Here is a 23936-nt window from a genome sequence, read left to right as displayed (position 1 = left end):
TCAGCCTCGCCCAGGATTTTCCTCAGACGCCACCTCATCAGGGCTACCCTGCAGCCCTAGGGGTCTCTCAGACTTGGCCTTGACTCACCTCTTGCCCCCCAGCCCGACCAAAGCTTGGACCCTTGGACACAGCCTTGTGGGACTTGGCAGGGACAGAAGACCAAGTAAGTGTGGCCAGCGCATTCCTCTCGCTCTTGCCTGGAGCCTCTGGGCCAGCCATGAATGTCCTGAGACGAGGCTTTGCTGCCTCTGGATTCTTACCCGCCCCCACTGGCCATGGACACAGCTATGGCCCCTTGGACCAATAACTGCCACCATGACAATCCTGATCATGCACCTGCTGTGTGCCCAGATCTGTGCTGGGGGCTTCACAAGGGTCATCTTTCATCCTCAGCCCTGTAAGGCAGATGTCACCCAAATGCAGATGGGAAAAGAGAGGCTCCGAGAGGTGGCATTATTTGTGTGAGATCACACAGAGAAGAGTAGACCCCGGCCTAGTTTGGTCCCAGCCCTGCCTCTGACATGCTGTGTGACATGGGTCTGGCACCGACCCTCCCTGGTGCTACCTTTCTCCATCTCAACAAGGAAGGCTGGACTGGACCTTCTCTACAGGCTGAGGCAGGCATTCGTGTACCTGCCTGCCTGGACTGCATTCTGCCTCGAGCAGGAATGCCCACCTCAGGCTCAGGCCATAAGGAGAAGCCACCCTAACTCCAGGGGTGGATGTGGGACCCTGGCCTGGCTAGTCAGAGCCCCCCATCTCCCAGGTGATTGGTTTGAGATGGGCATGCGATCCAATGAGAGGTCTTCCCTGAGGATTTTGCTGGAAAAGTACCATCTTCCTTCTGGGGTTGGTGAGCTCGGCAGATGGACCAGGGGACCTGAGAACATTGCCTGGGGCCCTGGATCCAGCTGTACCTGACACTAGAAAATCTCAATTCTTCAGTTTCATGAGTCCCTAAAATTACTGTATTTGCCAAAATTGCTTTGAGTCTGTTTCTGCTGACTTGAGAAGAGCCCACGCTGATCTGATCCCTGCGAATTCCAAGCCTGGGAGATCACGGCCCATGGTTTGTACACCTCCGAGGCCAGCTGTGTGCCAACAAAGTGCCCAGCAAAATGTATAAGGAAGAGCAGAATGGAGTTATCGAGGGTAGAGCCAGGGTGGGTCCCAGGCTCACTGCTCTGGGAGGATCCCCCAGCTTGGCCCAGAGAAGTGGTTGGGAGAGAGGGGTGGCAAAGGCCAAGGGCACCCTAGCAGAGACAGAGAGGGTCCTGGTGGGGTATCAGGGCTGTGGAGGGGCCTGAGGGCCTGGGAGTAGGTTCAGGAACACAAGAGGTATTAATAATTGCCTCCCACCACCAGGAAACAGGGTCAGCCCTCTCTCACCTCTCCTAGGGTGTACTGGGGGCCTGTGTGCCACCATCCTGCCTTCCCCCTGCCCCAGCTCAGTTGAGGGGGAGGGAAGAGCCTCAGGTTCACACTATTTTAGGCCCTGCCTGGTGTGTAGCCCCCACAGAGTCACTCTCCCTCTCTTCGCCCACTCTGAAGGCACCTCTCGTCCATCTCTCCTACCATGCAGCCATGTATCCATCAAACATTGACCGTTCTCTCTGAGCTAGGCCCTGCCTGACCAGGGGATGCCCTGGTGAGCCAGACAGACCAACCCTGGCTCCAGGGCTCAGACCCGCTGGACAGACGGGCAGCTAAGTGAGGTAATTGCGTGTATCCCAGAGGCAGCCTTGGATGGCTCAGGCGCTGTGAGCTAGTCGGGGGCAGTCATGAGGTGCCCTAGACCTTCCGAGGGCTCCCTGTCACCCATGGCTCCTGAACACGACCTTAGCCAAAGACTAATAGTACTCTCAGAGAGGTCTGTGCAGGACTGTGGGTTGTTAGATGCCCCACCACCCCAAATCCTGGGGCTCACGGAGGTGCTGGTTGTTTGCCCGCCCTTTGCGTGGCCGGCTCGCCTTTCATGCCTGGCGAACGTCCGTCCCCTGCCGGCCGCAAGGGGGCGCAAGAGGCAAAGCCTTGGCCGGGCACTCCGCCTCCAAGCTGTTCTAAGCCCCTGTCCCCAGTCTTGGCCGATCCTGAAGGGTGCATCGTGACCCTCCGCCCTTTTTCACTTTATACGTTCTTGCTTCCATTTTCTAGAAAGCGAACTAAGGCTCCGCAAGGCCAGATTACCCAGTAACACCTCGCATCTGCCTCCACGCTCTGGCCGACTTACCCCCTCCCCCCCGCCCCGGAGTGAAGGGTGCGGGCATGCCCAGACCTGGCTCACTAAGACTTGCTCCCAGAAATAGGTGGGCAGCCAGGAGAGCGACAGGGAACTCCCCGTGCCACGGGGCATTCAAGTAGGGAGCCTAGCACCCACGGGTGGGGGTAACCTGGAAGGGCTCCCTGGGTTAAGTGTTGGAACTGTCCCCCCGCCCCAACCAGTCTCCTTCAAATTTGTGCATGGAGTAAAAGGAGGCCCAGGATGGCAGTGACTTGTCTCCAGTTGGTCCACAGTGGTCAGGATGGGAATCAGACTTGAGTTTTGGCTTTTTGTTCTTAGCCCCTGGTCCAAGTCCTAGTTTTGTTTGTTTGTTTGTTTTTCGGTATGCGGGCATCTCACTGTTGTGGCCTCTCCCGTTGCGGAGCACAGGCTCCAGACACGCAGGCTCAGCGGCCATGGCTCACGGGTCCAGCCACTCCGCAGTATGTGGGATCTTCCCGGACCGGGGCACGAACCCGTGTCCCCTGCATCGGCAGGTGGACTCTCAACCACTGCGCCACCAGGGAAGCCCCAAGTCCTAGTTTTTTATTTCAGGCCTGCTCTGTACTCTGAGGGTCCTGCCCCTGGGAAGCCCCTTCCTGGCCCCTGCCTCATCCCCCAGCAAGGCCTCTGGATGCCCCAAGATTGGTCCGCATGCCCCTACACTACTCAGACCCTCTCCAGGACTCCAGTTCTTCAAGAAACCCATGGAAATACCCCTTTTGTGCTACCACAACGCACGGCCCAGGCTCCGGGAGACAGAGCTGGACACAGACATTTCTAAACCACGGGGTCACACTGAGGTGGAAGGAGGGATGGGGTTGTCAGAACACCAGATGGGAGAGGGGATAGCTAAGGCTTTTGGAGGAGGAGGGGGCATTGGAGGCCGACCTTGAAACGCTTCTCCCCCACCAGAGGAGAGACTACTATTGTCCCCACTTTTCACATGAGCAAACAGGCTCAGAGGGGTGAAGTGACTTGCCTGAGGTCACACAGCGAGTGGGAGTCAGAGCTGGGATGGGAACCCAGGATCCTCGAACCCTGAAGCCCTACCCACCGGACCACACTGTCCTTGCCATGGAGGATCCTTCAAAGGCTTCCCCTGCTGACATTCTGGGAGAGGATCTGGAGAGGGAGACTTGGGGGGAGCAGCTTCTACACCTCCTCACCTTCCCATCCCTGTCTCCACCTTCCCTGTCTTCCAGGCCCCTTTCCCAGATCTTCCTCTCGCCTTTTCCATTCCCTTCTCCCCCGAAATCTCCCTTTCAACCCCCCAACCTCTTACTCCAGCACCTAAGAGTGTCCCCTCATCTGAGAAGACTGAGGTCGAGACTTGATTGGCCCAGTGGGGGGTGTGGGTCCACACGGGGTAACACAGCCAGCGATGGGGGAGGGTATAGGACAGGAATGGGTAAAGGCAGAAAGAAGGAGCCATTATAGGAAACAGTGTGAATGATAGAAGATGGTATGGACCGGAATGGGAAGGGTGTTTGGGAACATGAGTGGTGGAAGGGGACAACGTGGCAGGGGCAAGAACACAGGAGCAAGCCCCAGTGGTGAGGGGGCAAGAGGTGTGGCCCATAGTGGGCAGCCCCGGCTGGCTCAGCCCAGGCTGCTCCCAGAGCTGCTCCAGCTGCTGCCCCTGCTCCCAGAGCTGCTCCAGCTGCTGCCCTCACGTAACCAGAGCGTGCTTGTTGCATCAGAGGCAGGCAGGCGGTCTTGGGTAAACAGAGCAGCTCTCGAGGGCCCCAGGGGTCCCCAGCCACTTCCACACTCCCCAAGCCTTGTTCTGTGCCTTTGAGCCCGGGCAGAAGCCCCCAACCTGGCCTAGGCCCTGGTGTGTTCTTGGGACACCTGAGTGTCTGGTGTTGGGCACTGAAGGGCAGCAAAGACGGGGGAGAGGCAGGAACCCTGATCCCCACCTTTATGACACAGTGTGAACCCCAGTTTTTTTGGTCCAAAGAGAAATCTGTGCCCAGGCTGGGGGTCCAAACTGCCCATGTCACAGATGGAGAAACTGAGGTGTGGGGAGAGTCAGGGTCTCTGTTCCCTTCCTCAGTGTCCCCCACATACTAATATCTCCACATGCTCCCCCCTGAGTCCAGGGGTCCAGTCACCTCCTGTTGTCTTCTTAGAAGGTGGATACCAGGCAGCCATTGCAACCCACCTGCTCTCCCCTTTCATCTGCCCCAGTGGTCCCCCTCCCCCTATCTCCAAGCCTCTCTTTGGGTGCCCAGCTCAATCTACTTCCAGTCACTGCTCTGGCTTCATCTTCCCCCACCAAAGAATGTTTTGCACTCTTTCTCTGAACCTTTGCAAGTCCTATTCCCTCTTCTTCTACCGGTGGCAAACTCCTACTCATGCTTCAAGGCCCAGTATAAATGCTCCGCCCGTCTTTGGGGGAAGCCCTCCCTGACCCCTCTGGCCCAGTTCTGATCCCACAGGGATAAGGAGTATGTGGTAGCTCTGCTTCCTCCAGACTGGGGGCTTCTCCAGGATTGCCCAGTCAAAAGTCATCTTCATCCTATAATTCTTTCCACCTTGATTCACTCATTAATCCTGCTCTGATCCCCCTCTGGGCCTGGACCTGTGCTGGGTGGTGCTGGGATCCCAGGGAGGGGATCCAGTCCTGGAAGCTGACCTTTGAAGTGGAGGAGGGCGCCCAGTCACCGAGGGGTCTGTTACCCTCCTGTCTAAACACGTGGGTCACACATTCAGCTGCAGGAGGCACACAGCTGGGCGAGGTCCCTCAGCGACCCCAGAGCCCCTTTCTGCAGTCCCTCCATTTGGGTGAGAGCAAGGGTCAGGGTTGACTTCGAGAAGGTCTCGGTGCCTGGGGCCTCAGGGTCCCGGGTCGGAGTTACATTTCACTCAGGTTGGAGTTAGCCCAGAATAGGAGATAGCAGGGGGTTACAGACAGGGTCCGAATTAGGGTCAGGCTCAGCAGGTCAGGGTCGCCCACTGACATCGGGGGAAGCCTGGCAGGTCTGATCCAGCTCCCTCCCGGGCCCCCCTCCCTCATTATACTATTCCCCCACCTCAGAGTCTTCCAGCGTCTGAGTCCCGGGCCCCAGAACTCCCGGGCCCCGGCCACGCCCAAGTGCCCCGCCCGTCGCAGCCCGCGGGCACGCCCTCTATGCAAATTTACGCCCCGGCCAATCAGCTCACGGGGGCGGGGCCGCCCCGCTCGGAAGGCCCCTGCGGCTGCAGGGCGCTCGGGGTTCTGAGCCGCTTCCTCCAGGTCGGTGCGCGAGCGTCCAAGGGTCCAGGTGTAGCAGGTGCGTGTTGCGTCGGGCCGAGGTTTGCGCGGTGTCCTTTGAATGGCATCTGTGGGCTGGGTTGAGTTTGAAAGTCCGAATGTCCTGCTGTACGAGGGAGAGTTGTGTCTAAGAGGTAGGTGTGCAGTCCTAGGATTGTGAGTTTGAGAGGTTATGTGTCCTGGGTTTGTGTGTCCAAAGGGTATGTGTCCAAGGGGTGTGAGTCTGAGGTTGTGTTCGAGGGGTGGGGTTCAAGGGTTGTGGTTCTGAGAGGTTGTGTGTCCGAAAGGGTGAGTGTCCCAGGGGTTGCATGTCCAGGAGTTATGTCTGAAGGAGTGTGTGTCATGTCTGAGGGGTTGTGTGTCCAAAGGGCATGTGTCTGAGGGTTGTGTCAGTTGGAGAATTGAGTCCAAAGTTGTGGTGCCATGAGCCCCTGGTATGCGACTGTGAGTTACAGTGGTCCCCTTTCCTGGGTCACATCCCTTTGTGCATCCTGGAGCCCCCTGTGCACAACCACGACCCCATGCCTTCCTGCTGTTGGTGTGCCCTTCTGTGTCGCGGCCCCAGACCTGCAAGTGGCATGACATCCACGTGTGCTTCTGACCGCCATGACCCTCACCCACCCCATGGGGTTTGCACCTCATGCAGTGAACATGGGGCCTCAGCTGGGCCCACAGGATGCCTCTGTGGCTAAGGGCAGGATGGTGGGCACAGATCCCTGAGTGGGGCACCACAGCTGCCTGGGCCACTTCCTCCCTGTGCCTCAGTGTCCCATCTGGGCCATGGGTATAGGAACGATAGTGACAGCCCTCCAAGGTTGTCAGCACATGACAAGACCGTGGCTGCGTTACTTTCATGGTCATGGTCCCCACCCTCTGCCTCTCTCAGGGTCCAGGGCAGCAGACATTGCCAACTGGGGTCCCTGGCTATTCCCAGTCCCCAAGCTGCAGACCCAAGAAGTCAGAAATAGCTGAGGCCTTCTGCCTGACCAGCTGAGAATCCTCACTGGGGAAGGTCAGGACCTCTGGATCTTTGGCGTCAGGGATGAGAACTTTCAGACTCTTGGGGTGAAGGAAACGGGGTTCAAAAAAGTATTTAGACTTGGAAGGACAAGTGTATGGGGTTTGATTTCAACGGGCAAAGGAGCTTTGGGAGAAGTCAGCCTTGCTCCCTCCTGTCCCCATACCTGCCTTCCACTACCTGTCTGAGTCCAGGAGTGAAACTTGGCCTCCAGGTAATGGAATTTTGGGACATTTAGAGTCCTGGGGTCTCACCTGCGAGAGCTGGGAACTCGCTATCTGATCTGAAGCTGCCACTTTGCAGGAGTGAAGACTGAGGCCAGGTGGAAACACCCAGGCCCCTCAGCCCCTAGGAGAACTAAAGCCAGGAGTGAGGGGCCCCAGCTTCCTCTCTCCTCTCTGTGTGACCTCAGACAAATCGCTACCCCTTTCTGACCCTGTGACCTGAGCAATTTGAGCCCGGTCTTACTTCCCATCTCCAACTAATGATTGATTTCATTAAATCATTACCCAACCAGGCAGACATCTAGAAAATGCAAATTAGAGGAGAAAGGGAATTAAAATCATTTGTCACCCCAACTCAGATGCAATGAGTGTAGACATGTTGGGGGTCTGACCTTCTGGAATATTAGAGGCACACATGCACCTGGAGACAGACGCATTTTTCAGAGAGTATTTATCACACTCCTGGGATCCCATGTGGGGTTGGAGAGGTCACCCCAGCCCAGGCCCATGAATCCCAGTGGGGTGTACACAGAGGTTGGGTCCCATTTCTCAGCCTCCCAAAGGTCCTCGCTGAGCCTGCATCTTGGGGGGGCTCGTGAGGCTGCCCACTGGCCCCAGGGAACTCAGGAATGAGTGTCTCAGATCCCACTGCTCCCCAGGCCCACTTCCCAGACTGGGTCGGTGGGGGTGAGTTTGGGGCACGGCCGGACAACCCTGTGGTATAAGCCCACGCTTGAGCGAGGATCTGGGGTCCCACCGTGTGGCCATGGGAAGGAGCCTGCTTCCTCCTGTATAAGACAGGGCAGGGCTTCCCTGGTGGCACAGTGGTTGAGAGTCCGCCTGCCGATGCAGGGGACACGGGTTCGTGCCCCGGTCCAGGAAGATCCCGCATGCTGTGGAGCGGCTGGGCCCGTGAGCCATGGCCGCTGAGCCTGCGCGTCCGCAGCCTGTGCTCCGCGACGAGGGAGGCCACAACAGTGAGAGGCCCGCGTACTGCAAAAAAAAAACAAAAAAACAAAAAAACAGGGCAGCCATCTCCGCTTCAGTGGGCTATCTGAGTCAAGCTGGTCCTGTGTGTAAATGAGGTGGAGCATGGGCCCGGGCAGACAGCAGGCGCTCAGTAACAGGAGGTGCCATCCGAACTATGACCGAGTGGACGTGCCTGTGAGCCCCATCCAGGTCCACCCTCACCCCACCCTCCACCAGGGACCAAGTAAGCCTCAGGCCTGTCAGCTTCCCTGTCCTGATCTCCTCCAGGTTCAGGTTCACCAGAGGTTGAGGTGGGGTCCTCGGAAGGGAACAATCCAGGCAAGTTGTGATAATGAGTCGCTGCTGTGGGCACAGGCCTGCCTCTGTCCAGTTTCCACAATCAGAGCCCCGACCCTCTCCCTTTGGACGCTGTCCTGGCCTCCTGCTCCCAAAGGACTTCTCCCCACAGCAGCCACGGAGTCTGCTGAAAATCCTGAATTGCACCACAGCCACCCTCCACCCCCGTTCATGCACCCTCCATGACTCTCCATTGCTCTACAGCCCACTCTTTCACCCTGATCCCCAAGGCCCCTTGCAGCCTCCCTGCCCTCTTCTGTCTCCAGATGCCCCTTGCTCACCCATACCTGGCAATACCAGCCACGCCTGCACCTGGAACCCACCCAGCACATTCCCACCTCAGGGCCTTTGCACCTGCCATTCCTTCCACCAGGCAGTCTCTCACCCACACCCCTTCATGGCTGGTGTCCTCTAGTCCTTGAGGTCCCCTTTTCACAAAGTCCCTTCTGGCCCATCTTTCCAAAGCAGCTCCCTCCCCTACCACCTCCCCCACTGCCTCACCCTATAGCTGTGGTCCCCAACCTTTTTGGCCCCAGGGACAGGTTTCATGGAAGACAATTTTTCCACAGACTGGGGGCAGAGGGGATGGTTCAGGTGGTAATGTGAGAGATGGGGAGCAGCAGATGAAGCTTCGCTTGCTCGCCCTCCACTCCCCTCCTGCTGTGTAGCCAGGTTCCTAACAGGCTGCGGATGGGTAGCGGTCCACGGCCCGGGAGTTGGGGACCCCTGCCCTATAGAATTTCATTGGTGAGGGCTCTGTCCCTGACAGTTTACGTGTCTGTCTTCTCCCCCACCAGACTGGGCAATGGGAAAGGCCAGATAGGTCTGTCCACTCCCTGCCCTTGTGTCCCTGGCACCTTGGTCAGCTCCCAGACATTTCTTGGGGAAGAAAGTGGGGACTGGGGATGCCTCAAAGGCCCCATCTTGTGTTCCCCACTGGCTGCGTCTTGGGTCTGCTGGGCTATGGGCTGCGTCTCTTCCGCTCAGCTCTGACAGATGTGCTAATTTCCCAAGCAGGGAGGCCTGGGCCTCTGGGGATGAATTTCTGGGGCCCTATGGGGAGATCTTTCTTTGGAACAAAGAGAAGCCTTGGGTCGTTCCTGCAGCTGCCACTGCAGCTTAGGGGACATCGTTGGGGGCCTTTGGTGGCCGAGGGCTCTGACCTGTGTGAGATAGCAGAGTTGGGTTCTGAATGTACGGTCTCTCTCATCCCCAGGGGTAGGAGTCCCAAGCCCCATGGGAGGTGGGATGGGGCACATCTCCATTTGCAGTGGCCGTGACAGAGAAAATGGCCTTCCTGACAGGACCTTCAGTGGACCGTGCGGGCAGCCAGGTCCTGCATGACCCCAGGACATAGTTTCCTTCCAAGGTGGGCACTGGAACCTTCAGAGGGTCAGCCCCTTGGCCTGAGAGAAGCATGAGCACCATCCAGTGGGCTGTCGTGCTGTGGGCTGTTTAGAGAGGGGTAGGGGAGCAGGGGCCCCCTCAAACTGACGGCCTGTGGGCCAGATGGGACCTCAAATTTGTCTTGTGAACCATGAGGTATTTAAAAGAAAACGGAACCCGTTGCCAATGTTTCTTCCATTTGTTAAGCATTTGTTTGCTCATTCATTCAAGGAAGGGTGATTGCAGACCTACTGTGTGCCAGGCACTGGGAAGGCTCCATCCTTGCCCTCGTGGAACGGACATCTTAGTGGGGCAACAGGATCATCAAGGAAAGTAACAAAGAAGCACCAAAAATATCTGGTAGGACTAAGTGACACAGGGAAAGAGAAATCTGGTCTGGGGAAATTAGCACCTCTAGAAAGAGAGATTTCTGCCCAGGCTTGAAGGATGTGTAGCAGCATCTCAGACCTGGGTGAGTCTGAGAAGGGCGTTCCGGGGAGAGGGCACATCGGGGGGCAAAAGCCTGGCAATGGGAAAGTGGCAGGTCTGTCTGGGGCTGGTGTTTCAGGTGCCTGGAAAGGGGAGGAAGATGAGCTGGGAATCTACTGGTAGATGAGGCCTGTCTAAAGTAGAGGGACAGGTGGGTGAGTGCCTGAGACGCCCCCAGGACCCATTGTACAAATGGGGAAACAGGCTTGGAGCATGTCAGGCAATGAGTGTACAGTGGAGCCAGTGGAGTGGATACCCCCATCTGGCTGTTCCCGTAGCCACAGCCAGGCCATCATACCTCTCAGCTCATGGAGCAGGCCTGGGGAGGGGTCTGTGGAGGTGGGTCTGAGGGTCCCCCACTGGGCCTCCATTTCCCCATGAGTGCCAGAGGGATCTATACACAAAGGGACCCCACAAAGGGCTTTCTCCAGCTGGAACATTCTGGGTTTCTGGGATTCAGAGCCACACGTGGGTAACACACCCCACCCTCAGACCCCCACAGTCCCCAGGAATACCCTGAAGATCCCCTCACCCCCCTGCCACTTGCACCAGCATGGCGTGTGTTCCCCATGCAGTGTCTGTACGTGCGATCCCTGAGATCTTCACACCCCACCCTCAGAACCCCCAGCCCCGAACCCACATCTCTCCCCTGGGGGGTGCTCCCACCCTGCCTCAGGAAGCCAGAGAGTGGGCGATACCCCTGCAGGAGATAGAGGCCCTATCTGTGTCTGGGGGCCTGCTTATAATGGGGGACTAGCATGGATTTGGGGAGTCTACATGTGTTTGGGGAGCTCTGTGTGTGTCTAGGAGGGTTGCATGTTGTTGGGGGTCGTGTGTTTGGGGGCGTCTGCATATACTGGGGGGTTTGTGTACATTCGAGGGATTGGCAGGTGTTGGGGGACTCTGTGTGTGTCTGAGGGGTCTGCGTGTAGTTGGGCATCTGCATGTGCAGAGGCCTCTGTGTGTTTTGGGGATGTGTGTATTTGGCAAGCCATGTGGGTTTGGGAGGGGTCTGCATGTATTGTGGACTGCATGTGTTTTGGGGACTTATGTATGTGGGTGTTTGGGGGTGATGCATGTGTTTGGGGGGGTCTCCCTGTGAGGGGAATCTCCCAACCCCCCCCATCTGTACGTAGGAGGAAAGGGCTTTCTCCCTGACCCCCTGTCCCCACACCCTTCCTGGGTCTGCCCGGGGCCCTCACTCTGAGCTGGGCACCCCAGGGCTGAGGAGAGGTGACCCCAAGGCCTTCTGAGAGGGGTCAGGCCCAGTGATGGCAAAAACTGCCTGCATAGAGAAAGAGGGTGATATTATCTCCAGAGAGCCCCCCAACTCAGGGAGGTGTCACCGACTCTCCCCATCTTCTGGGGTAGGAAGCTGAGGCCCAGAGATGTTTGGTTGCACGGTAGTCACTGCTAGAGCCCGCCTTCTCCCCAGGGCAGGTGAGGGACTCCAGGAGACGTTGTGGGCTGAGCCAGCCCCTAGGTCACCCACAGTGCCCCCCCCAACCTGGGCCACCATCTCCCCAGGCTCCCAGGGGAGGAGGTGGCCCAGGGCCCCGGCTCGGGGAGGTGGGGTGTCACCAGCAGCTGGGGTGGGAGCCGCTGGAGCCCTCAAGAGAGGGGAGGGGGGGTCCCGACTTTCCAAGGGGCTCTTCCTGTCGCCTGTAATGAGGTACTTGGGGAGCAGGTGATGAAACCACCGCCTGGGTTGCGTGAGGTGGGGCCACTGGCCTGATTTGCTGCAGGGCCCAGGAGCAGCGCCCCCTCCCCGCTTCGCCGCGTCCCGCGGGCCCTCACCTCCCCCAGGCCACCCACGTGCCTCTCACTTCTCCTTTCCTCCTCTCCTTTCTTCGCCGGCCTGGGTCCCCCACGAAGCTGAGGCCTCTGAGCTCAAGGGTCTGGCAGCGTGACTTTGCCACTTGTCGCTCCATTAAAGCCCCACTGGGAGCCAAGAAGGGGAACTTGACTATTCCTGATCTTTTCTCTCAAACCTCACTGCAAAGCCTTTGAGATCAGGATTCTGTGACCCATTTGGTGGGGGAGGAGAAAGTAGGGGTCTGATATCGCCCAGCGTGTCACAGTAAGTGTCACTGTGGTCTTGCAAGATGGCACGCTGACTCAGCATCCCCAGTTCCAAGGCCCTTCTTCCTTCTGGCTTCTGGGACGCCAGAAGGCAAGGTTGATAGATTCCTCCACTGCCCCCTCCTCCCCAGCTGGTGGGAGAAGGATTCTCGCTCCCATTTACAGGTGAGAAAACTGAGTCCTTCCACAGGGAGAGGCCAGCAGTGAAGGGTCAGTGGGAGGGTGGGATTCCTTCCAGACCCCCATCTCCATCACCAGGGGGCTAAGAGACCTCTTAGAGGGAGATGACAGTCATGGCCTGAAGGACTGCAGTGGTGTTTGTTGATGGACTTAGTGACCACAGGTATCACCTTAGAGAGTTTATGATGCTCCAGGCACTCATGAAATCTTCCTTTGTACACCCAGTTCCCCCCTCCAGATCAACGCTCAGGCCAGAGACCCCAGGCCCCCTCCCAACCCCAGGCATATGCCACCAGCATGTCCTGTCCCCTTGGTCGCCAAACAATCCATCCTCTTCTGCCTACCTGCAGCCCCCGTCCCAGTTCAGGCCCCACATCTCCCACCTAGACACCTGCCCCAGCCTCTCCTGGCCACCTTGCTCCTGCCCAGACAGATGCTGTTTCTCATGGCAGCCATGACTAGGGACGAGGTTTGTTTTGGGTTTTTTTTTGTTTTTGTTTTTTTGGCCGTGCCGCACAGCATGTGAGATCTTAGTTCCCAGACCAGGGATCAAACCCATGCCCACTATAATGGAAACGTGGAGTCTTAACCACTGGATGGCCAGGGAAGTCCCCAGGGACGAGGTTTTTAAAAAAATCTTAAAAAAAAAAAAAAATCTTTTGGTTGAGATAAATCACATAGAGAAAAATGAAAAAATCATTGGAGTAGGGCTAAAAAATTTGCACGAACTGAACACACCTATGTATCCAGGTCCTGGCCCGGGGAACAGGACACCCCAGCCCCCGGACTCCTGCTGTCCTGTCACAGTACCTGCTCCAGGTGGCCACTGTGCTCATATCCATCACTGTAGGTGAGTTTTGCCTGTTCTGGAACTTCATATAAGTGGAATCACATGGTGTGTCCTCTCTATGGAGCCCAGTATTGCTGAACTGGCACATGGTCTGGGAGATTCACCTGTGTGGTTGCATGGAGGTGGAATGCATCCTTTTTCTGTGCTGTATAGTAGTCTTGCATAGAATCTACCAAAAATCATTTACCAGTTCTCCCCTTGAGGGCATTTGAGTTGTTTCCAATTTGGGGCTCTGACAAATGAGGCGCTGAGAACATTCTTGTCTGTGTCCTTTGGTAAAACATGGACACTTTTCTCTTAGGTGAATATTGAAGAGAAGCATCGCTGGGTCAAAGGGTAGATGCATGTTCAGCTTTAATAGGTGCCAGACGGTTTTCCAGAGTGGCTCTACCTCTTTCTCTTTCCACCAGCAATGCATGGAAGTACAAGGGGATTATTTAACCTGTAAAATCATATCCTGACCCTCCCCTGCCTCCAAACTCTCTGTGGCTCCCTAATGCCCTCAGAGTAAAACCCACACTCGTCACTGTGGCCCACAAGGACCTATGTGATCCAAGTGCCACAACTCTCCCCACCACCAGCCCCTCCCCTCCCCTCTCTCCCTTGCTCGCACTGTCCAGTCATAGAGATTTCTTTGCTTTTTTCAAAATGCCAAACTCATGATCACTCTGAGCCTTTGCACTTGCAGTTCCCCCTGCCTGGAACACCCTTGCACCAGATCTCCCCACAACTGATTCTTTGCTTGGCTGTGTCTTTCTTGGGCTTTGGGTCTCAGTTCAGATGTCACCTCTTCAGAGAGATCTTCCTTGAAATCCCTGGCTTCTAACATTGCCCCTTTCGTGGTCAATACTTCTCTCTTTTTAGACTTAGGTTCTGACCTACAAGAGCTTCATAAAATGACTTGGGCAGTTCCCATTGTTTTCAAAGGTCTGAGGTAGTTTAAAGAACATTTCACTTTCCTGTCCTTTAAGATTTGATAAAATAGCTATAAAACTGTTGGGGCGTGTTGTCCTTTTAATGGTAGGTCTCAAGTCACTTTTCTAATCTTCTGTGGTCATTGGTCTACTTAAGCTTTCTACTTCTTTTGAGGTCAATTTATCACAATGGTTGGCACTTGATAAATGGGGGGCAAAGAAAGGGATGGGAGGTATTGGACTCTTGACTTCAGATGCCCACTCCCCTGCGCATCTGCTCGGGGCCCCATCCAGCCCTTCCACTGAGGCCCAACTCCATGCTTCCTCCTTTGAGATGCCCTCTTGGATTTCTCCTGACTCTTCTTCCCTTTCCTGGGTTGATGAGTCCACCTGTGCCTCTCTGCTGGGCAGATGCCACAAGCTCTCTGCTTTCTAGCTGGACATTGGTGGGGGTGGGGGGAATATGCACACAGAAGAGTACTCCCCTAACCTCAGCCTCCCCCCTCGTGCCCTGCAGATTCAGCACGCACCACCACCTCCCCCCAGCAGTTCCGGTCACGCCAACATCTGGAGAAGGGGCCGCCAGGTCTGTCTGCTGCTTGGGGTGGGGATTTGCATGTGAATACAAATATATATGCACACCCTGGGCCTTCCGCCTCCGCATTCCTTGGCTGGCCCTTCACACCTGGGCCTGAGGCAGGTCAACGCTGAGTGGCTGGATTTGCATGCCCATGTATTTCTGGGTAGGGAGTCAGCTGGGGGAGTCTGAGAGGAAGTTGTTGAGGGAAGCTGGGGGGAGTTCAGACCTGTCCCTTCAGATGTGACCTGCTCCCTTCACCAAATCTTCCCAGTCACCTCTCTGACTTGTCCTGAGGGTCTTCCAGTCTCCGGGAGAAGGAGAGAGCTGGATATACGACCCCCTTAGCCCCACAGAGTCAGAACTGGAGGGGATGGATGGAGGCTGTGGGAGACCAGATTGAGGGCAGGGAGGGCTTCATGGAGGAATGGATTTTTTTGAGCTAGGTTTCTGAAATGTGAATCGGAGTTGGCCGGGTGCAGAAGGGGCAACAAGGGCTTTTCAGGCAGAGATATTTTGTTGAGGGTAGAGAACGGTGGGCAGGAGCTGATTGGGGCAGGGCCTTTTTTACTTTTTTAAAAATTTATTTTATTTATTTGGCTGCGCCGGGTCTTAGTTGCAGCATGCGGGATCTTCGTTTCGGTGTGCAGGATCTAATTCCCTGACTAGGGATTGAACCCAGGCCCCCTGCATTGGGAGTGCAGAGTCTTTTTTTTTAAATATTTTTCTTTCTTTTTATTTATTTATTTATTTATTTTTGGCTGCGTGGGGTCTTCATTGCTGCGTGTGGGCTTTCTCTAGTTGCAGCGAGTGGGGGCTACTCTTCATTGCGGTGCGCGGCCTTCTCATTGCGGTGGCTTCTCTTGTTGCAGAGCACAGGCTCTAGGTATGTGGGCTTCAGTAGTTGTGGCACTCGGGCTCAGTTGCTGTGGCTCACGGGCTCTAGAGCGCAGGCTCAGTAGTTGTGGCGCACAGGCTTATTTGCTCCGCGGCACATGGGATCTTCCAGACCAGGGCTCAAACCCTTGTCCCCTGCACTGGCAGGCAGATTCTTAACCACTGGGGAGCGTGAAGTCTTAAGCGCTGGACCACAGGGAAGTCCCTGGGGCAGGGCCTTGAATGGCAGGCTGAGGACTGGAACTTCCTTCCTCCTGAGGGCAGTGAGGAGCCATGAGGAGTGCATGAGCAGTGAAGGGACATGATCAGCTGTGTGCTGGGTAGATCCCTCAAGGACCAGGGTAGGGGATGACTTTGGTTCCTGGGTGAGGATTGGGGGCTCCAAGGTCATCAAAGTTCAGAAGACTCAAACCCCTGTGTGAGCCCATCTGCACCTGTCAGGCCTGGCTCCAGAGATGGCAGAGGACCTAGTGGCTTCTAGAGGACCCAAAGAGCCCTAGAGTACAGTGACTTAAAGTGCAAGATTCAGGCATAGCACAGAGGGGGCCTCACCGCCAGTCTCTGCCCAGATGGACACAGCCCTGGCCTCCCGGTAGTTTCCTGTCATCTCTACCCCTGCCGCCAACAGTCCTGCTCCCCATGGCAGCCATGGCCAAGTTTTTTGTTTTGTTTTGTTTTGCGGTACACGGGCCTCTCACTACTGTGGCCTCTCCTGTTGCGGAGCACAGGCTCTGGACGCTCAGGCTCAGCGGCCATGGCTCACGGGCCCAGCCGCTCCGCGGCATGTGGGATCTTCCCAGACCGGGGCACGAACCCGTGTCCCCTGCATCGGCAGGCAGACTCTCAACCACTGTGCCACCAGGGAAGCCCCATGGCCAAGTTTTTAAAGTCCTGTGCCTTCTTGCTCAAACCCCTCCCATGGCTGTATACTGCTCTTAGACCAAAACCCACAGGCCTTCCTGCAGCTCAGAGGACCCGGAGTGGCCCTGCCTCTGCAGTCTCTCCTGCTGGCCTCCTCACTCCAGTCTTCTTGATGCATCTCCTCCCTCCTGAGGGCCTTTGCACCTGCCATTCCTTCTGCCCGGATCTTACTTCCTGTCTTGGCTCTTGGGTCTCAGTTCAGAGAAACACCCCCTGACCTTCTGACTCTTGGGGCTCCCCCATTATGTGAACCCTGCCCTAGCCAGGATGTCCTTGTCTAAAATGGGGACAGAGTGAGAAGGGGCCAGAGTTGATCCTCCAGGCCCAGAGACTCATGTCCAAGTCCCATGTTCCCATGGGACCCCAGGCGTGGGGTGCATTTCCTGAGTCATCTTGGCACCGAGACCTCCCGGCCAGTGCCCTCCTTCTGTCCCCAGGGACCTGTCAGGGCGGGGATAACGCATCCCAGCCGTGGGAACTAGCCTGATTCCAGCCGGGGATTAAAATTAGCCCCAGAGGTTAAATTTAGCAAGTCAAGCTGGAGCTGGGGGGCTGAGATGGGGGCTTTCGTTGGCCTGGGATTTGCATAGTTGTGACTGCTCAGAGACCCAACCCAGAGAAGGTGGAGGGTGTGTCTGGGGTGACACAGCGGGCCGCATATGACGGACTGAGGCGTCTCATACTTCCAGCCCTGGGTCTGTGGGAAGATGAGGCACCCTGCTCAGACCCCTAGGGCTGGGGTGTGGGAAGCAGGTATGGCTACTCCCAGAGACAGACCTACATTTCCCTATACTTCCCAAGAGCTCATTCCCAGGCTTTGTGCCAGGTACTTGTATTTCATACCCACCCCATTCACAGAACAGCAAACTGAGGCCGAGGGAGAGGCCTCCCTTGCTAAAGACCGCTCTTCTGTTCAGAGACTGGCTGAGACCTGAGGGCAGGCCCACTTCACCCTGGGCAGGCCTCAGCCACCTATGACATGGGAGGGCTGGAGGAGTGGAGTGTGGTCATAAAGTTGGCAGAGGGGATCTCGGGGGCCACAGAGTGGCTGTCTGTACAGTGGGGTGGGTGCCGCTGAACAGGCAACATGATTCCTTGATTCCAAGGAGCCCTGCATGAGGGCTGCTGGGAGAGTCCTGGACCATGTCTTGGGTACATGCTGAGCTGCCCATTCCCACCCTTGGGGCCTCCACCAGGGAGATCCAAGATCCCCATGAGGAAGGTCCAGAGTTTCTCTTCAGTTTGCCTGGGCCCACCCCATCCCCCAGTGTGAGGGTTCCAAGCTTAAGTCTTTCCAGGGCATTCCCCCCTCCTTCCGCTGGATGGTGGGGCAGGGATAGGGTTTCTCTTATGCTTCCCCCCAACTTTTTATTTCATTTTTATTTTTATTTTTTGGCCATGCCACGCAGCATGTGGGATCTTAGTTCCCCGACCAGGGATCGAACCCGTGCCCCCTGCACTGGAAGCGTGGAGTCTGAACCACTGGACCACCAGGGAAGTCCCTACACACACAATTTTTAAAATAGAAATCTATAATCACTGAGGGACAAATGTTAGAAAATTCAAAAGATCAAAAAAAAAAGACAAAAAGCCCACACATTGTATGATTATTCCATTTATAAGGAGTGTCCAGAACAGGCAAATCCATAGAGAGAGAACGTAGATTAGTGGTTGCCAGGGGCTGAGGGGAGGGGAATGGGGAGTGGCTGCTAATGGGGCTGGGGTCTTTTTTTGGGAGGATGAAAACTTTCTGGAACTAGATAGATGTGATGGTTGTACAATGTCGTGGATGCTCTAAATGCCACTGAATTGCACACGTTAAAATGGCAAGTTTTATGTTATGTGAATTGCATCTCAATTTTTAAAAACGGGAAAAAACTCACCCATAAATTTCCACCCAGCGTTGACTTGCAGCTTGAGCATTTCCTTCTAGTCTTTTTTCCACTCTCAATACAGTTTTTTTTTGTTTTTGTTTTTAGTTTTTTTTTGCGGTACGCGGGCCTCTCACTGCTGTGGCCTCTCCCGTTGCGGAGCACAGGCTCCGGACGCGCAGCCTCAGCGGCCATAGCTCATGGGCCCAGCCGCTCCGCGGCATGTGGGATCTTCCCGGACTGGAGCACGAACCCGTGTCAGGCAGACTCTCAACCACTGCGCCACCAGGGAAGCCCCTCAATACAGTTTTAAATATACGTTTTATATATTTTTAATATATGTTTTCTGGTAACCACAGCCCTCAACCTTGCTCATCAAAGGGCTATTGTGGGATTGAATGAGTTCAAAAGTGTCTGCTGTGTGGACCAGGCTTACTTTCAGAGGCTCAGGATCACTGAGCACCGCTGGGTACCAGCATTGGATGGCCCTCCAATCTGGCCTGTTGAGAACTTTTAAGCTGTCGCCAGTATTCATAACAGCAGTGCATACACAGCACCTGCTGTCTGCAAGGCAGATCTGAATGCCCTTTGTGGGTTAGCTCATTTTATGCTCCAGCAGCACTGGGCAATGCACCACACTGTTATCCCCGCTGCACAGACACGGGGTCAGGCTCCCCCGAGGTCCCACAGTTACTAGCTTGTTTTGCTTTAAAGCTTCAGGTAGGGGCACCCATACCTCTCAATCTTTCCCCCTTGGTCAGCCTTCTCCTTATAAAACATTGGTCTGAAGGTGTTCAATGAGCATTTGCTGCATCCTGGGCTGGTCTAGGGTGTGGGCTGTGGGGATGACTCAGCCTGCCTTGATCTCCCCCATCATCTCCCTTTCAGCACCTGGCAGGGGCAGGAGGAAGATAGGGGGTAGACTGGGGTGCCTGTCCCCACTCTCCACCCACCTACTCTGTCCTGTTCTCCTCCCCCCCGACCCCCAGACCAAGGACACTCCACCCAGCCTGGGACAATGGGGAGGAAGAAAATCCAGATCTCACGCATTCTGGATCAAAGAAATCGGCAGGTGAGTTCAGTGGGGGGGGACAGTGGTTCGGGGAAAGGCATTCCTGGCAGGGGACACGGCCTGGGCAAAGGCCTGGCCATCTGGGAGAACTGCAAGGGAATAAGGACACTTGATGTAATGTCAGGAGTTTGAGAGGTAGCATTTACTCATTCTCATGATGATTAATTCACTGATTCTCCTTGATGACTGGAGCCCCAGTCACAGGGGAGATGGAACTCAATACAATTACACTCAACTCAAAGCACTGGACCAGAGAGAGGCACAGAACTGGGGAAGCTCAGAGAGGGAGTGTGGGCTCTGCCTGGAGGCCAAGGTAAACTTACCAAAGGAGAGGACATTTGGGCTGGGTTTTGAAGCATCGATAGGAGTTTGCCATGTTAAGAAGCGAAAAGGAGTAGTATAGCCAGAAAGAACAGCACATGCAAAGGCATGGAATCACGAGGCATGTTCAGGGAACAATTAGGCCCCTCCACCTCCCCTCTCACCATCCAAATCTTTGTCTTCTCCTGCCCCGCCTGTGGGTCCTGGGTCCAGGTGACATTTACTAAGCGGAAGTTTGGGCTGATGAAGAAGGCCTATGAGCTAAGTGTACTCTGCGACTGTGAGATCGCCCTCATCATCTTCAATAGTGCCAACCGCCTCTTCCAGTACGCCAGCACGGACATGGACCGTGTGCTACTCAAGTACACAGAGTACAGTGAACCTCACGAGAGCCGCACCAACACCGACATCCTCGAGGTACCCCTGGGACCCACCTCCCTGGCCTCCTGAAGCCCAGCACGCTCTCCTCACTCAGAGCCTAGGGACTCTTGGTTCGCACAAAAGATGAGCGTTGCAATTTGGCTTTGCTGCTAGTCAAAGCAGGTTTGGGGTAATAGAGTGCCCCTTTTAGGGGCAACTTCCTGGATAGTGGAAATAAAAAACATCGAGGGCCCCACTATGTGCCCCTCACACACATCATCTCATTTGCTCCTGTTACCCATTTGGTGAGTACAGACGCAGAGAAGAAAAGGTACCACAAAGCAAACAGACCTCACTGAGGTCCAGGAATGTTTTTTTTTTTGCGGTACGCGGGCCTCTCACTGTTGTGGCCTCTCCCGTTTCGGAGCACAGGTTCCGGACGCGCAGGCTCAGAGGCCATGGCTCACGGGCCCAGCCGCTCCGCGGCATGTGGGATCTTCCCGGACCGGGGCACGAACCCGTGTCCCCTGCATCGGCAGGCGGACTCTCAACCACTGCACCACCAGGGAAGCCCCAGGAATGTTTTTGCTTGAGCCGCTGCATCCTCAGGAGAAAGAGGCAGGAGCAGCCCCTGCATTAGCTGGGCAGCCCTCACACCCACGACCCAGGATGGGCAAGATCACTGTCACTTTGGATGTGGGCATCTTTACCCAGGGCGGGAAGCTAAAGCCACTGGGCTGGAGAGAGCAGCGGGCTAGGACTGCACCCAGGAAGCCCCAATGTGGCAGAGGGTGGGGAGAAGCTGGCACAGGAGAGGCAGGGGTCCAGGAGTGTGCTGGTCACTGCTCCCAGGTGGGTGGCAGCTTAGGAGAACCTATAAAGTTGTCCTCAGGTGCTCAGTCAGCTGACATTTATTAAGCACCTACTGCACACCAGGCTCCGAGGCTGCACGTGGGTGCCGAATGGAGGAACCGAATCACGCTCAGGAGCAGCGTTAGGATAATGCCAGCAGGCCTGGGTGCATCTCGGCCTCTGCTGTGTGACCCGGGCCTCTCTGGTCCCAGGGCAGGACAGTCCCTCTCTCACACACAGTTGGAACTTACTAGGTGATAACTCACTGGGGTTTTCAGTTAATAGGATTTGGCTGGAGCAGGCTGTGCCTGCACCCTGCCTGCCCACAGAGCTGGTTGGGATAGGTCCTCCCCTCTCCCATAGAACCAGGTTCCTTGGCCAGGATCGGGGGAGTGTCACCCTGTTGTCTCCCCCTTCCACAGACACTGAAACGGAGGGGCGTGGGCCTTGATGGACAAGAGCTGGAGCCAGAGGAGGGGATTGAGGGGCCAGGAGAGAAGCTGCGGAGGCTGGCAGGTGATGGGGGTGACCCAGCCTTGCCCCGACCCCGGCTCTATGTAAGTGCCTCCCTGCCCTGCCATGAATGGGGCCCTTCCCCCACTTCTGAGGTCCAAATGGCTGAGGCCGAGATTGAGAGAGAGACTTAAGACCAGGAATCCTAGAATTTGGGGGCAGATTTCTGCCTGGGTGGGCAGGGAAGGCCTCCTGGAGAAGTGGGCATTATAGCAGGGGCTTTGAAGAATGGAAAAGAGTTCAACAGGCAGACAGTTCCTTCCTTTTTTTTTTTAATTTTAATTTTAATTTTTGGCTGCGTTGGGTCTTCATTGCTCTGCGTGGGCTTTCTCTAGTTGTGAGCAGTGGCTACTCTTTGTTGCGGTGCGCGGGCTTCTCATTGCAGTGGCTTCTCTTGAGGCGGAGCTCAAGGCACGTGGGCTTCAGTAGTTGCACGTGGGCTTCAGTAGTTGCAGCATACAGGCTCAGTAGTTGCAGCACGTGGGCCCTAGAGCGCACAGGCTTCAGTAGTTGTGGAATGCGGGCTTAGTTGCTCAGTGGCATGTGGGATCTTCCTGGACCAGAGCTCAAACCCGTGTCCCCTGCATTGGCAGGTGGATTCTTAACCACTGCGCCACCAGGGAAGTCCCAGTTCCTTCCTTCTTTATTTCTTTGATTCATCAAACACCCTGGGAAGCCCCCTCAGGGCCAACCCTATGCTGATTAAGAAGCCTCAGCTCTGGGCCTAGGTGTCAAGGAGCGACAGAGGCAGACACAGGCTCCCCCAGCCATGTGGTGTTAGGCCAGAGGGAGGAGTAGTGAGGACTTGCAGAAGGTGGAGGCTGGCGACTGAACTCATTGGGATTTTCTGTCTTGGACTTGATGCCCTCATTTCCACATTCCTCAGCCAATCCTGTCCTCTCTGCCCTCAGCCAGCAGCTCCCACTATGCCCAGCCCTGACATGGCATATGGGGCCCTGCCCCCACCAGGCTGCGACCCCAGTGGGCTTGGGGAGGCCCTGCCTGCCCAGAGCCGCCCATCCCCCTTCCGTCCAGGAGCCCCCAAAGCTGGCCCCCCAGGTGAGCATGGGGCATAGGCCCTGGGGGAGGAGGGGTGGTGGTCCCAGGGGGGCTGTGCAAGGCGGGAATATTGGCTCTGGCCCTGCTTGGCTGTGGGCATCACTCTGGACTCCATTAGATGACATGGCCACCTGCCCTCTCTCTGGGGGTCTCCTGCTCCCCAGGCCTGGCACACCCTCTCTTCTCAGCAAGCCACCTTGGCAGCAAGACACCACCGCCCCTGTACCTGGCAGTGGATGGGAGGAGGCCAGACCTGCCTGGTGGCCTGGCTGGGGCCCGAGGGGGACTGAGCACCTCGGTGAGTGAGGGGAAGGTGTGGAAGGGCTGTGGGGGCACGGTGGCCTGGGTGTGGGCCTCAGTTTCCCCTTTCCCCTGTCTCTCCACAGAGAGGCCTCTATGGTAGCCTGCAGAGTCCGTGCTCCACTGCCACCCCAGGACCCCCACTAGGGAGCTTCCCCTTCCTCCCTGCAGGTCCCCCAGGTATGCACCCGCTGTGGGAGGCGTCCACACACCTGCCTGCCAGGGGTTCACACTCCCCTGCCCTCCAGAACTGAAAACTGGCCGGTGGGGTGGGTCAGGCTTGGGCAAGGGGCTCCCTGAGGTCAGGGCCTCAGTTTACTCTTCCTGTCCCCCCCCCAGAATATGGCCTGGGAGACCCCCCTCCGCCCCCAGGCTTGCTGCAGCCCCCCACCCTGGCCCCCTGGCAGACCTCCAGGGGTGATGGGCCCCCGGTCACCACCGCCCAGCCCAGGTAAGTGCCCCGACTTCCTCCTTGCACGCTCCCTCCCGCCCCGGGTTCACGGGTGGGGCTCCTCCAAGTCTTCCAAGCCCCAGCCACTGCTGACCCCTGGTGGCCACTCCAGGTTCTGCACTGAGCCCCTCCCGACTGGTCCTGGTGGGGATGGGCGGCTATTTTGGAGGCCCCAAGAGGGATCGCCACCCCCTCCTTTCCCAAGGTCCTCCTGCCCAATCTTTGCCCAAGCCATGCCACTGCCATGGCTTCCCTCGCTGAGCTCACGGCCCCGCTCCTCTCTCCCTGCAGTGGGGGCCGCAGCCTGGGCGAGGAAGGCCCCCCAGCCCGCGGCGCCTCCTCGCCCACCCCACCAGTCAGCATCAAGTCCGAGCGCCTCTCGCCGGCTCCTGGAGGCCCCGGCGACTTTCCAAAGGCCTTCCCCTACCCCTTGCTCCTGGCCCGGCCCCTGGCAGAGCCCCTACGACCTGGGCCCCCCCTGCGCCGGCTGCCCACTACCGACGGCTGGCCCCGGTAGTAGGCCCGGAGGTGGCACCGATTCTGCCCCTCACATCAGGCGGGGTGAGGGCACGTGGGGTCCCAACCTCCCTCCCTGCGTCCTTGGAGAAGACCAGCAGTTACGACCCTCTCCGCGGCAGGGGCCTGGAGGGGGGAAAGCCTGGTTCGGATCTAAGGTTGGGGTGCTCCTTTCCCCCTTCCCGTGTGTGTGTATCCATCAATAAAACACACGGGGCATCCGTGAACGAAACCGTC

The 23936-nt window shown here is 56.7% G+C and overlaps 2 protein-coding genes across 7 annotated transcripts in view; both read left to right on the top strand.

The window, feature by feature from the left end:
- The window catches only part of BORCS8 (BLOC-1 related complex subunit 8), an 11746-nt gene extending 10764 nt beyond the window's left edge, over positions 1-982 (top strand). The window contains exon 6 of the mRNA XM_081233464.1: positions 5-982. The gene's annotated coding sequence lies outside the window, so the exon portion shown is untranslated. The remainder of the gene's footprint in view (positions 1-4) is intronic.
- On the top strand, positions 87-23936 carry LOC308616921 (myocyte-specific enhancer factor 2B-like). 6 transcript variants are annotated; one of them, XM_081233457.1, is made up of 11 exons: positions 87-164; positions 12976-13075; positions 14507-14575; positions 19245-19327; positions 19862-20065; positions 21283-21417; positions 22285-22432; positions 22597-22730; positions 22819-22912; positions 23072-23183; positions 23475-23936. In XM_081233457.1, the coding sequence occupies exons 4-11, from the start codon at positions 19274-19276 to the stop codon at positions 23698-23700; spliced, it is 1107 nt and encodes a 368-aa protein (XP_081089583.1). In that variant the 5' UTR covers positions 87-164; positions 12976-13075; positions 14507-14575; positions 19245-19273; the 3' UTR covers positions 23701-23936. The 6 variants fall into 6 exon arrangements, with proteins under 6 accessions (XP_081089583.1, XP_081089580.1, XP_081089579.1 ...); XM_081233456.1 differs by lacking the exon at positions 87-164 and adding an exon at positions 9723-9834; XM_081233454.1 differs by lacking the exons at positions 12976-13075; positions 14507-14575 and having other exon boundaries at positions 88-164.

The sequence above is a fragment of the Mesoplodon bidens genome (assembly GCF_964165515.1).
Source record: "Mesoplodon bidens genome assembly, chromosome: 4".
Taxonomy (NCBI): Eukaryota; Metazoa; Chordata; class Mammalia; order Artiodactyla; family Ziphiidae; genus Mesoplodon; species Mesoplodon bidens.
This window is presented reverse-complemented; position numbering and strand designations above follow the sequence as displayed.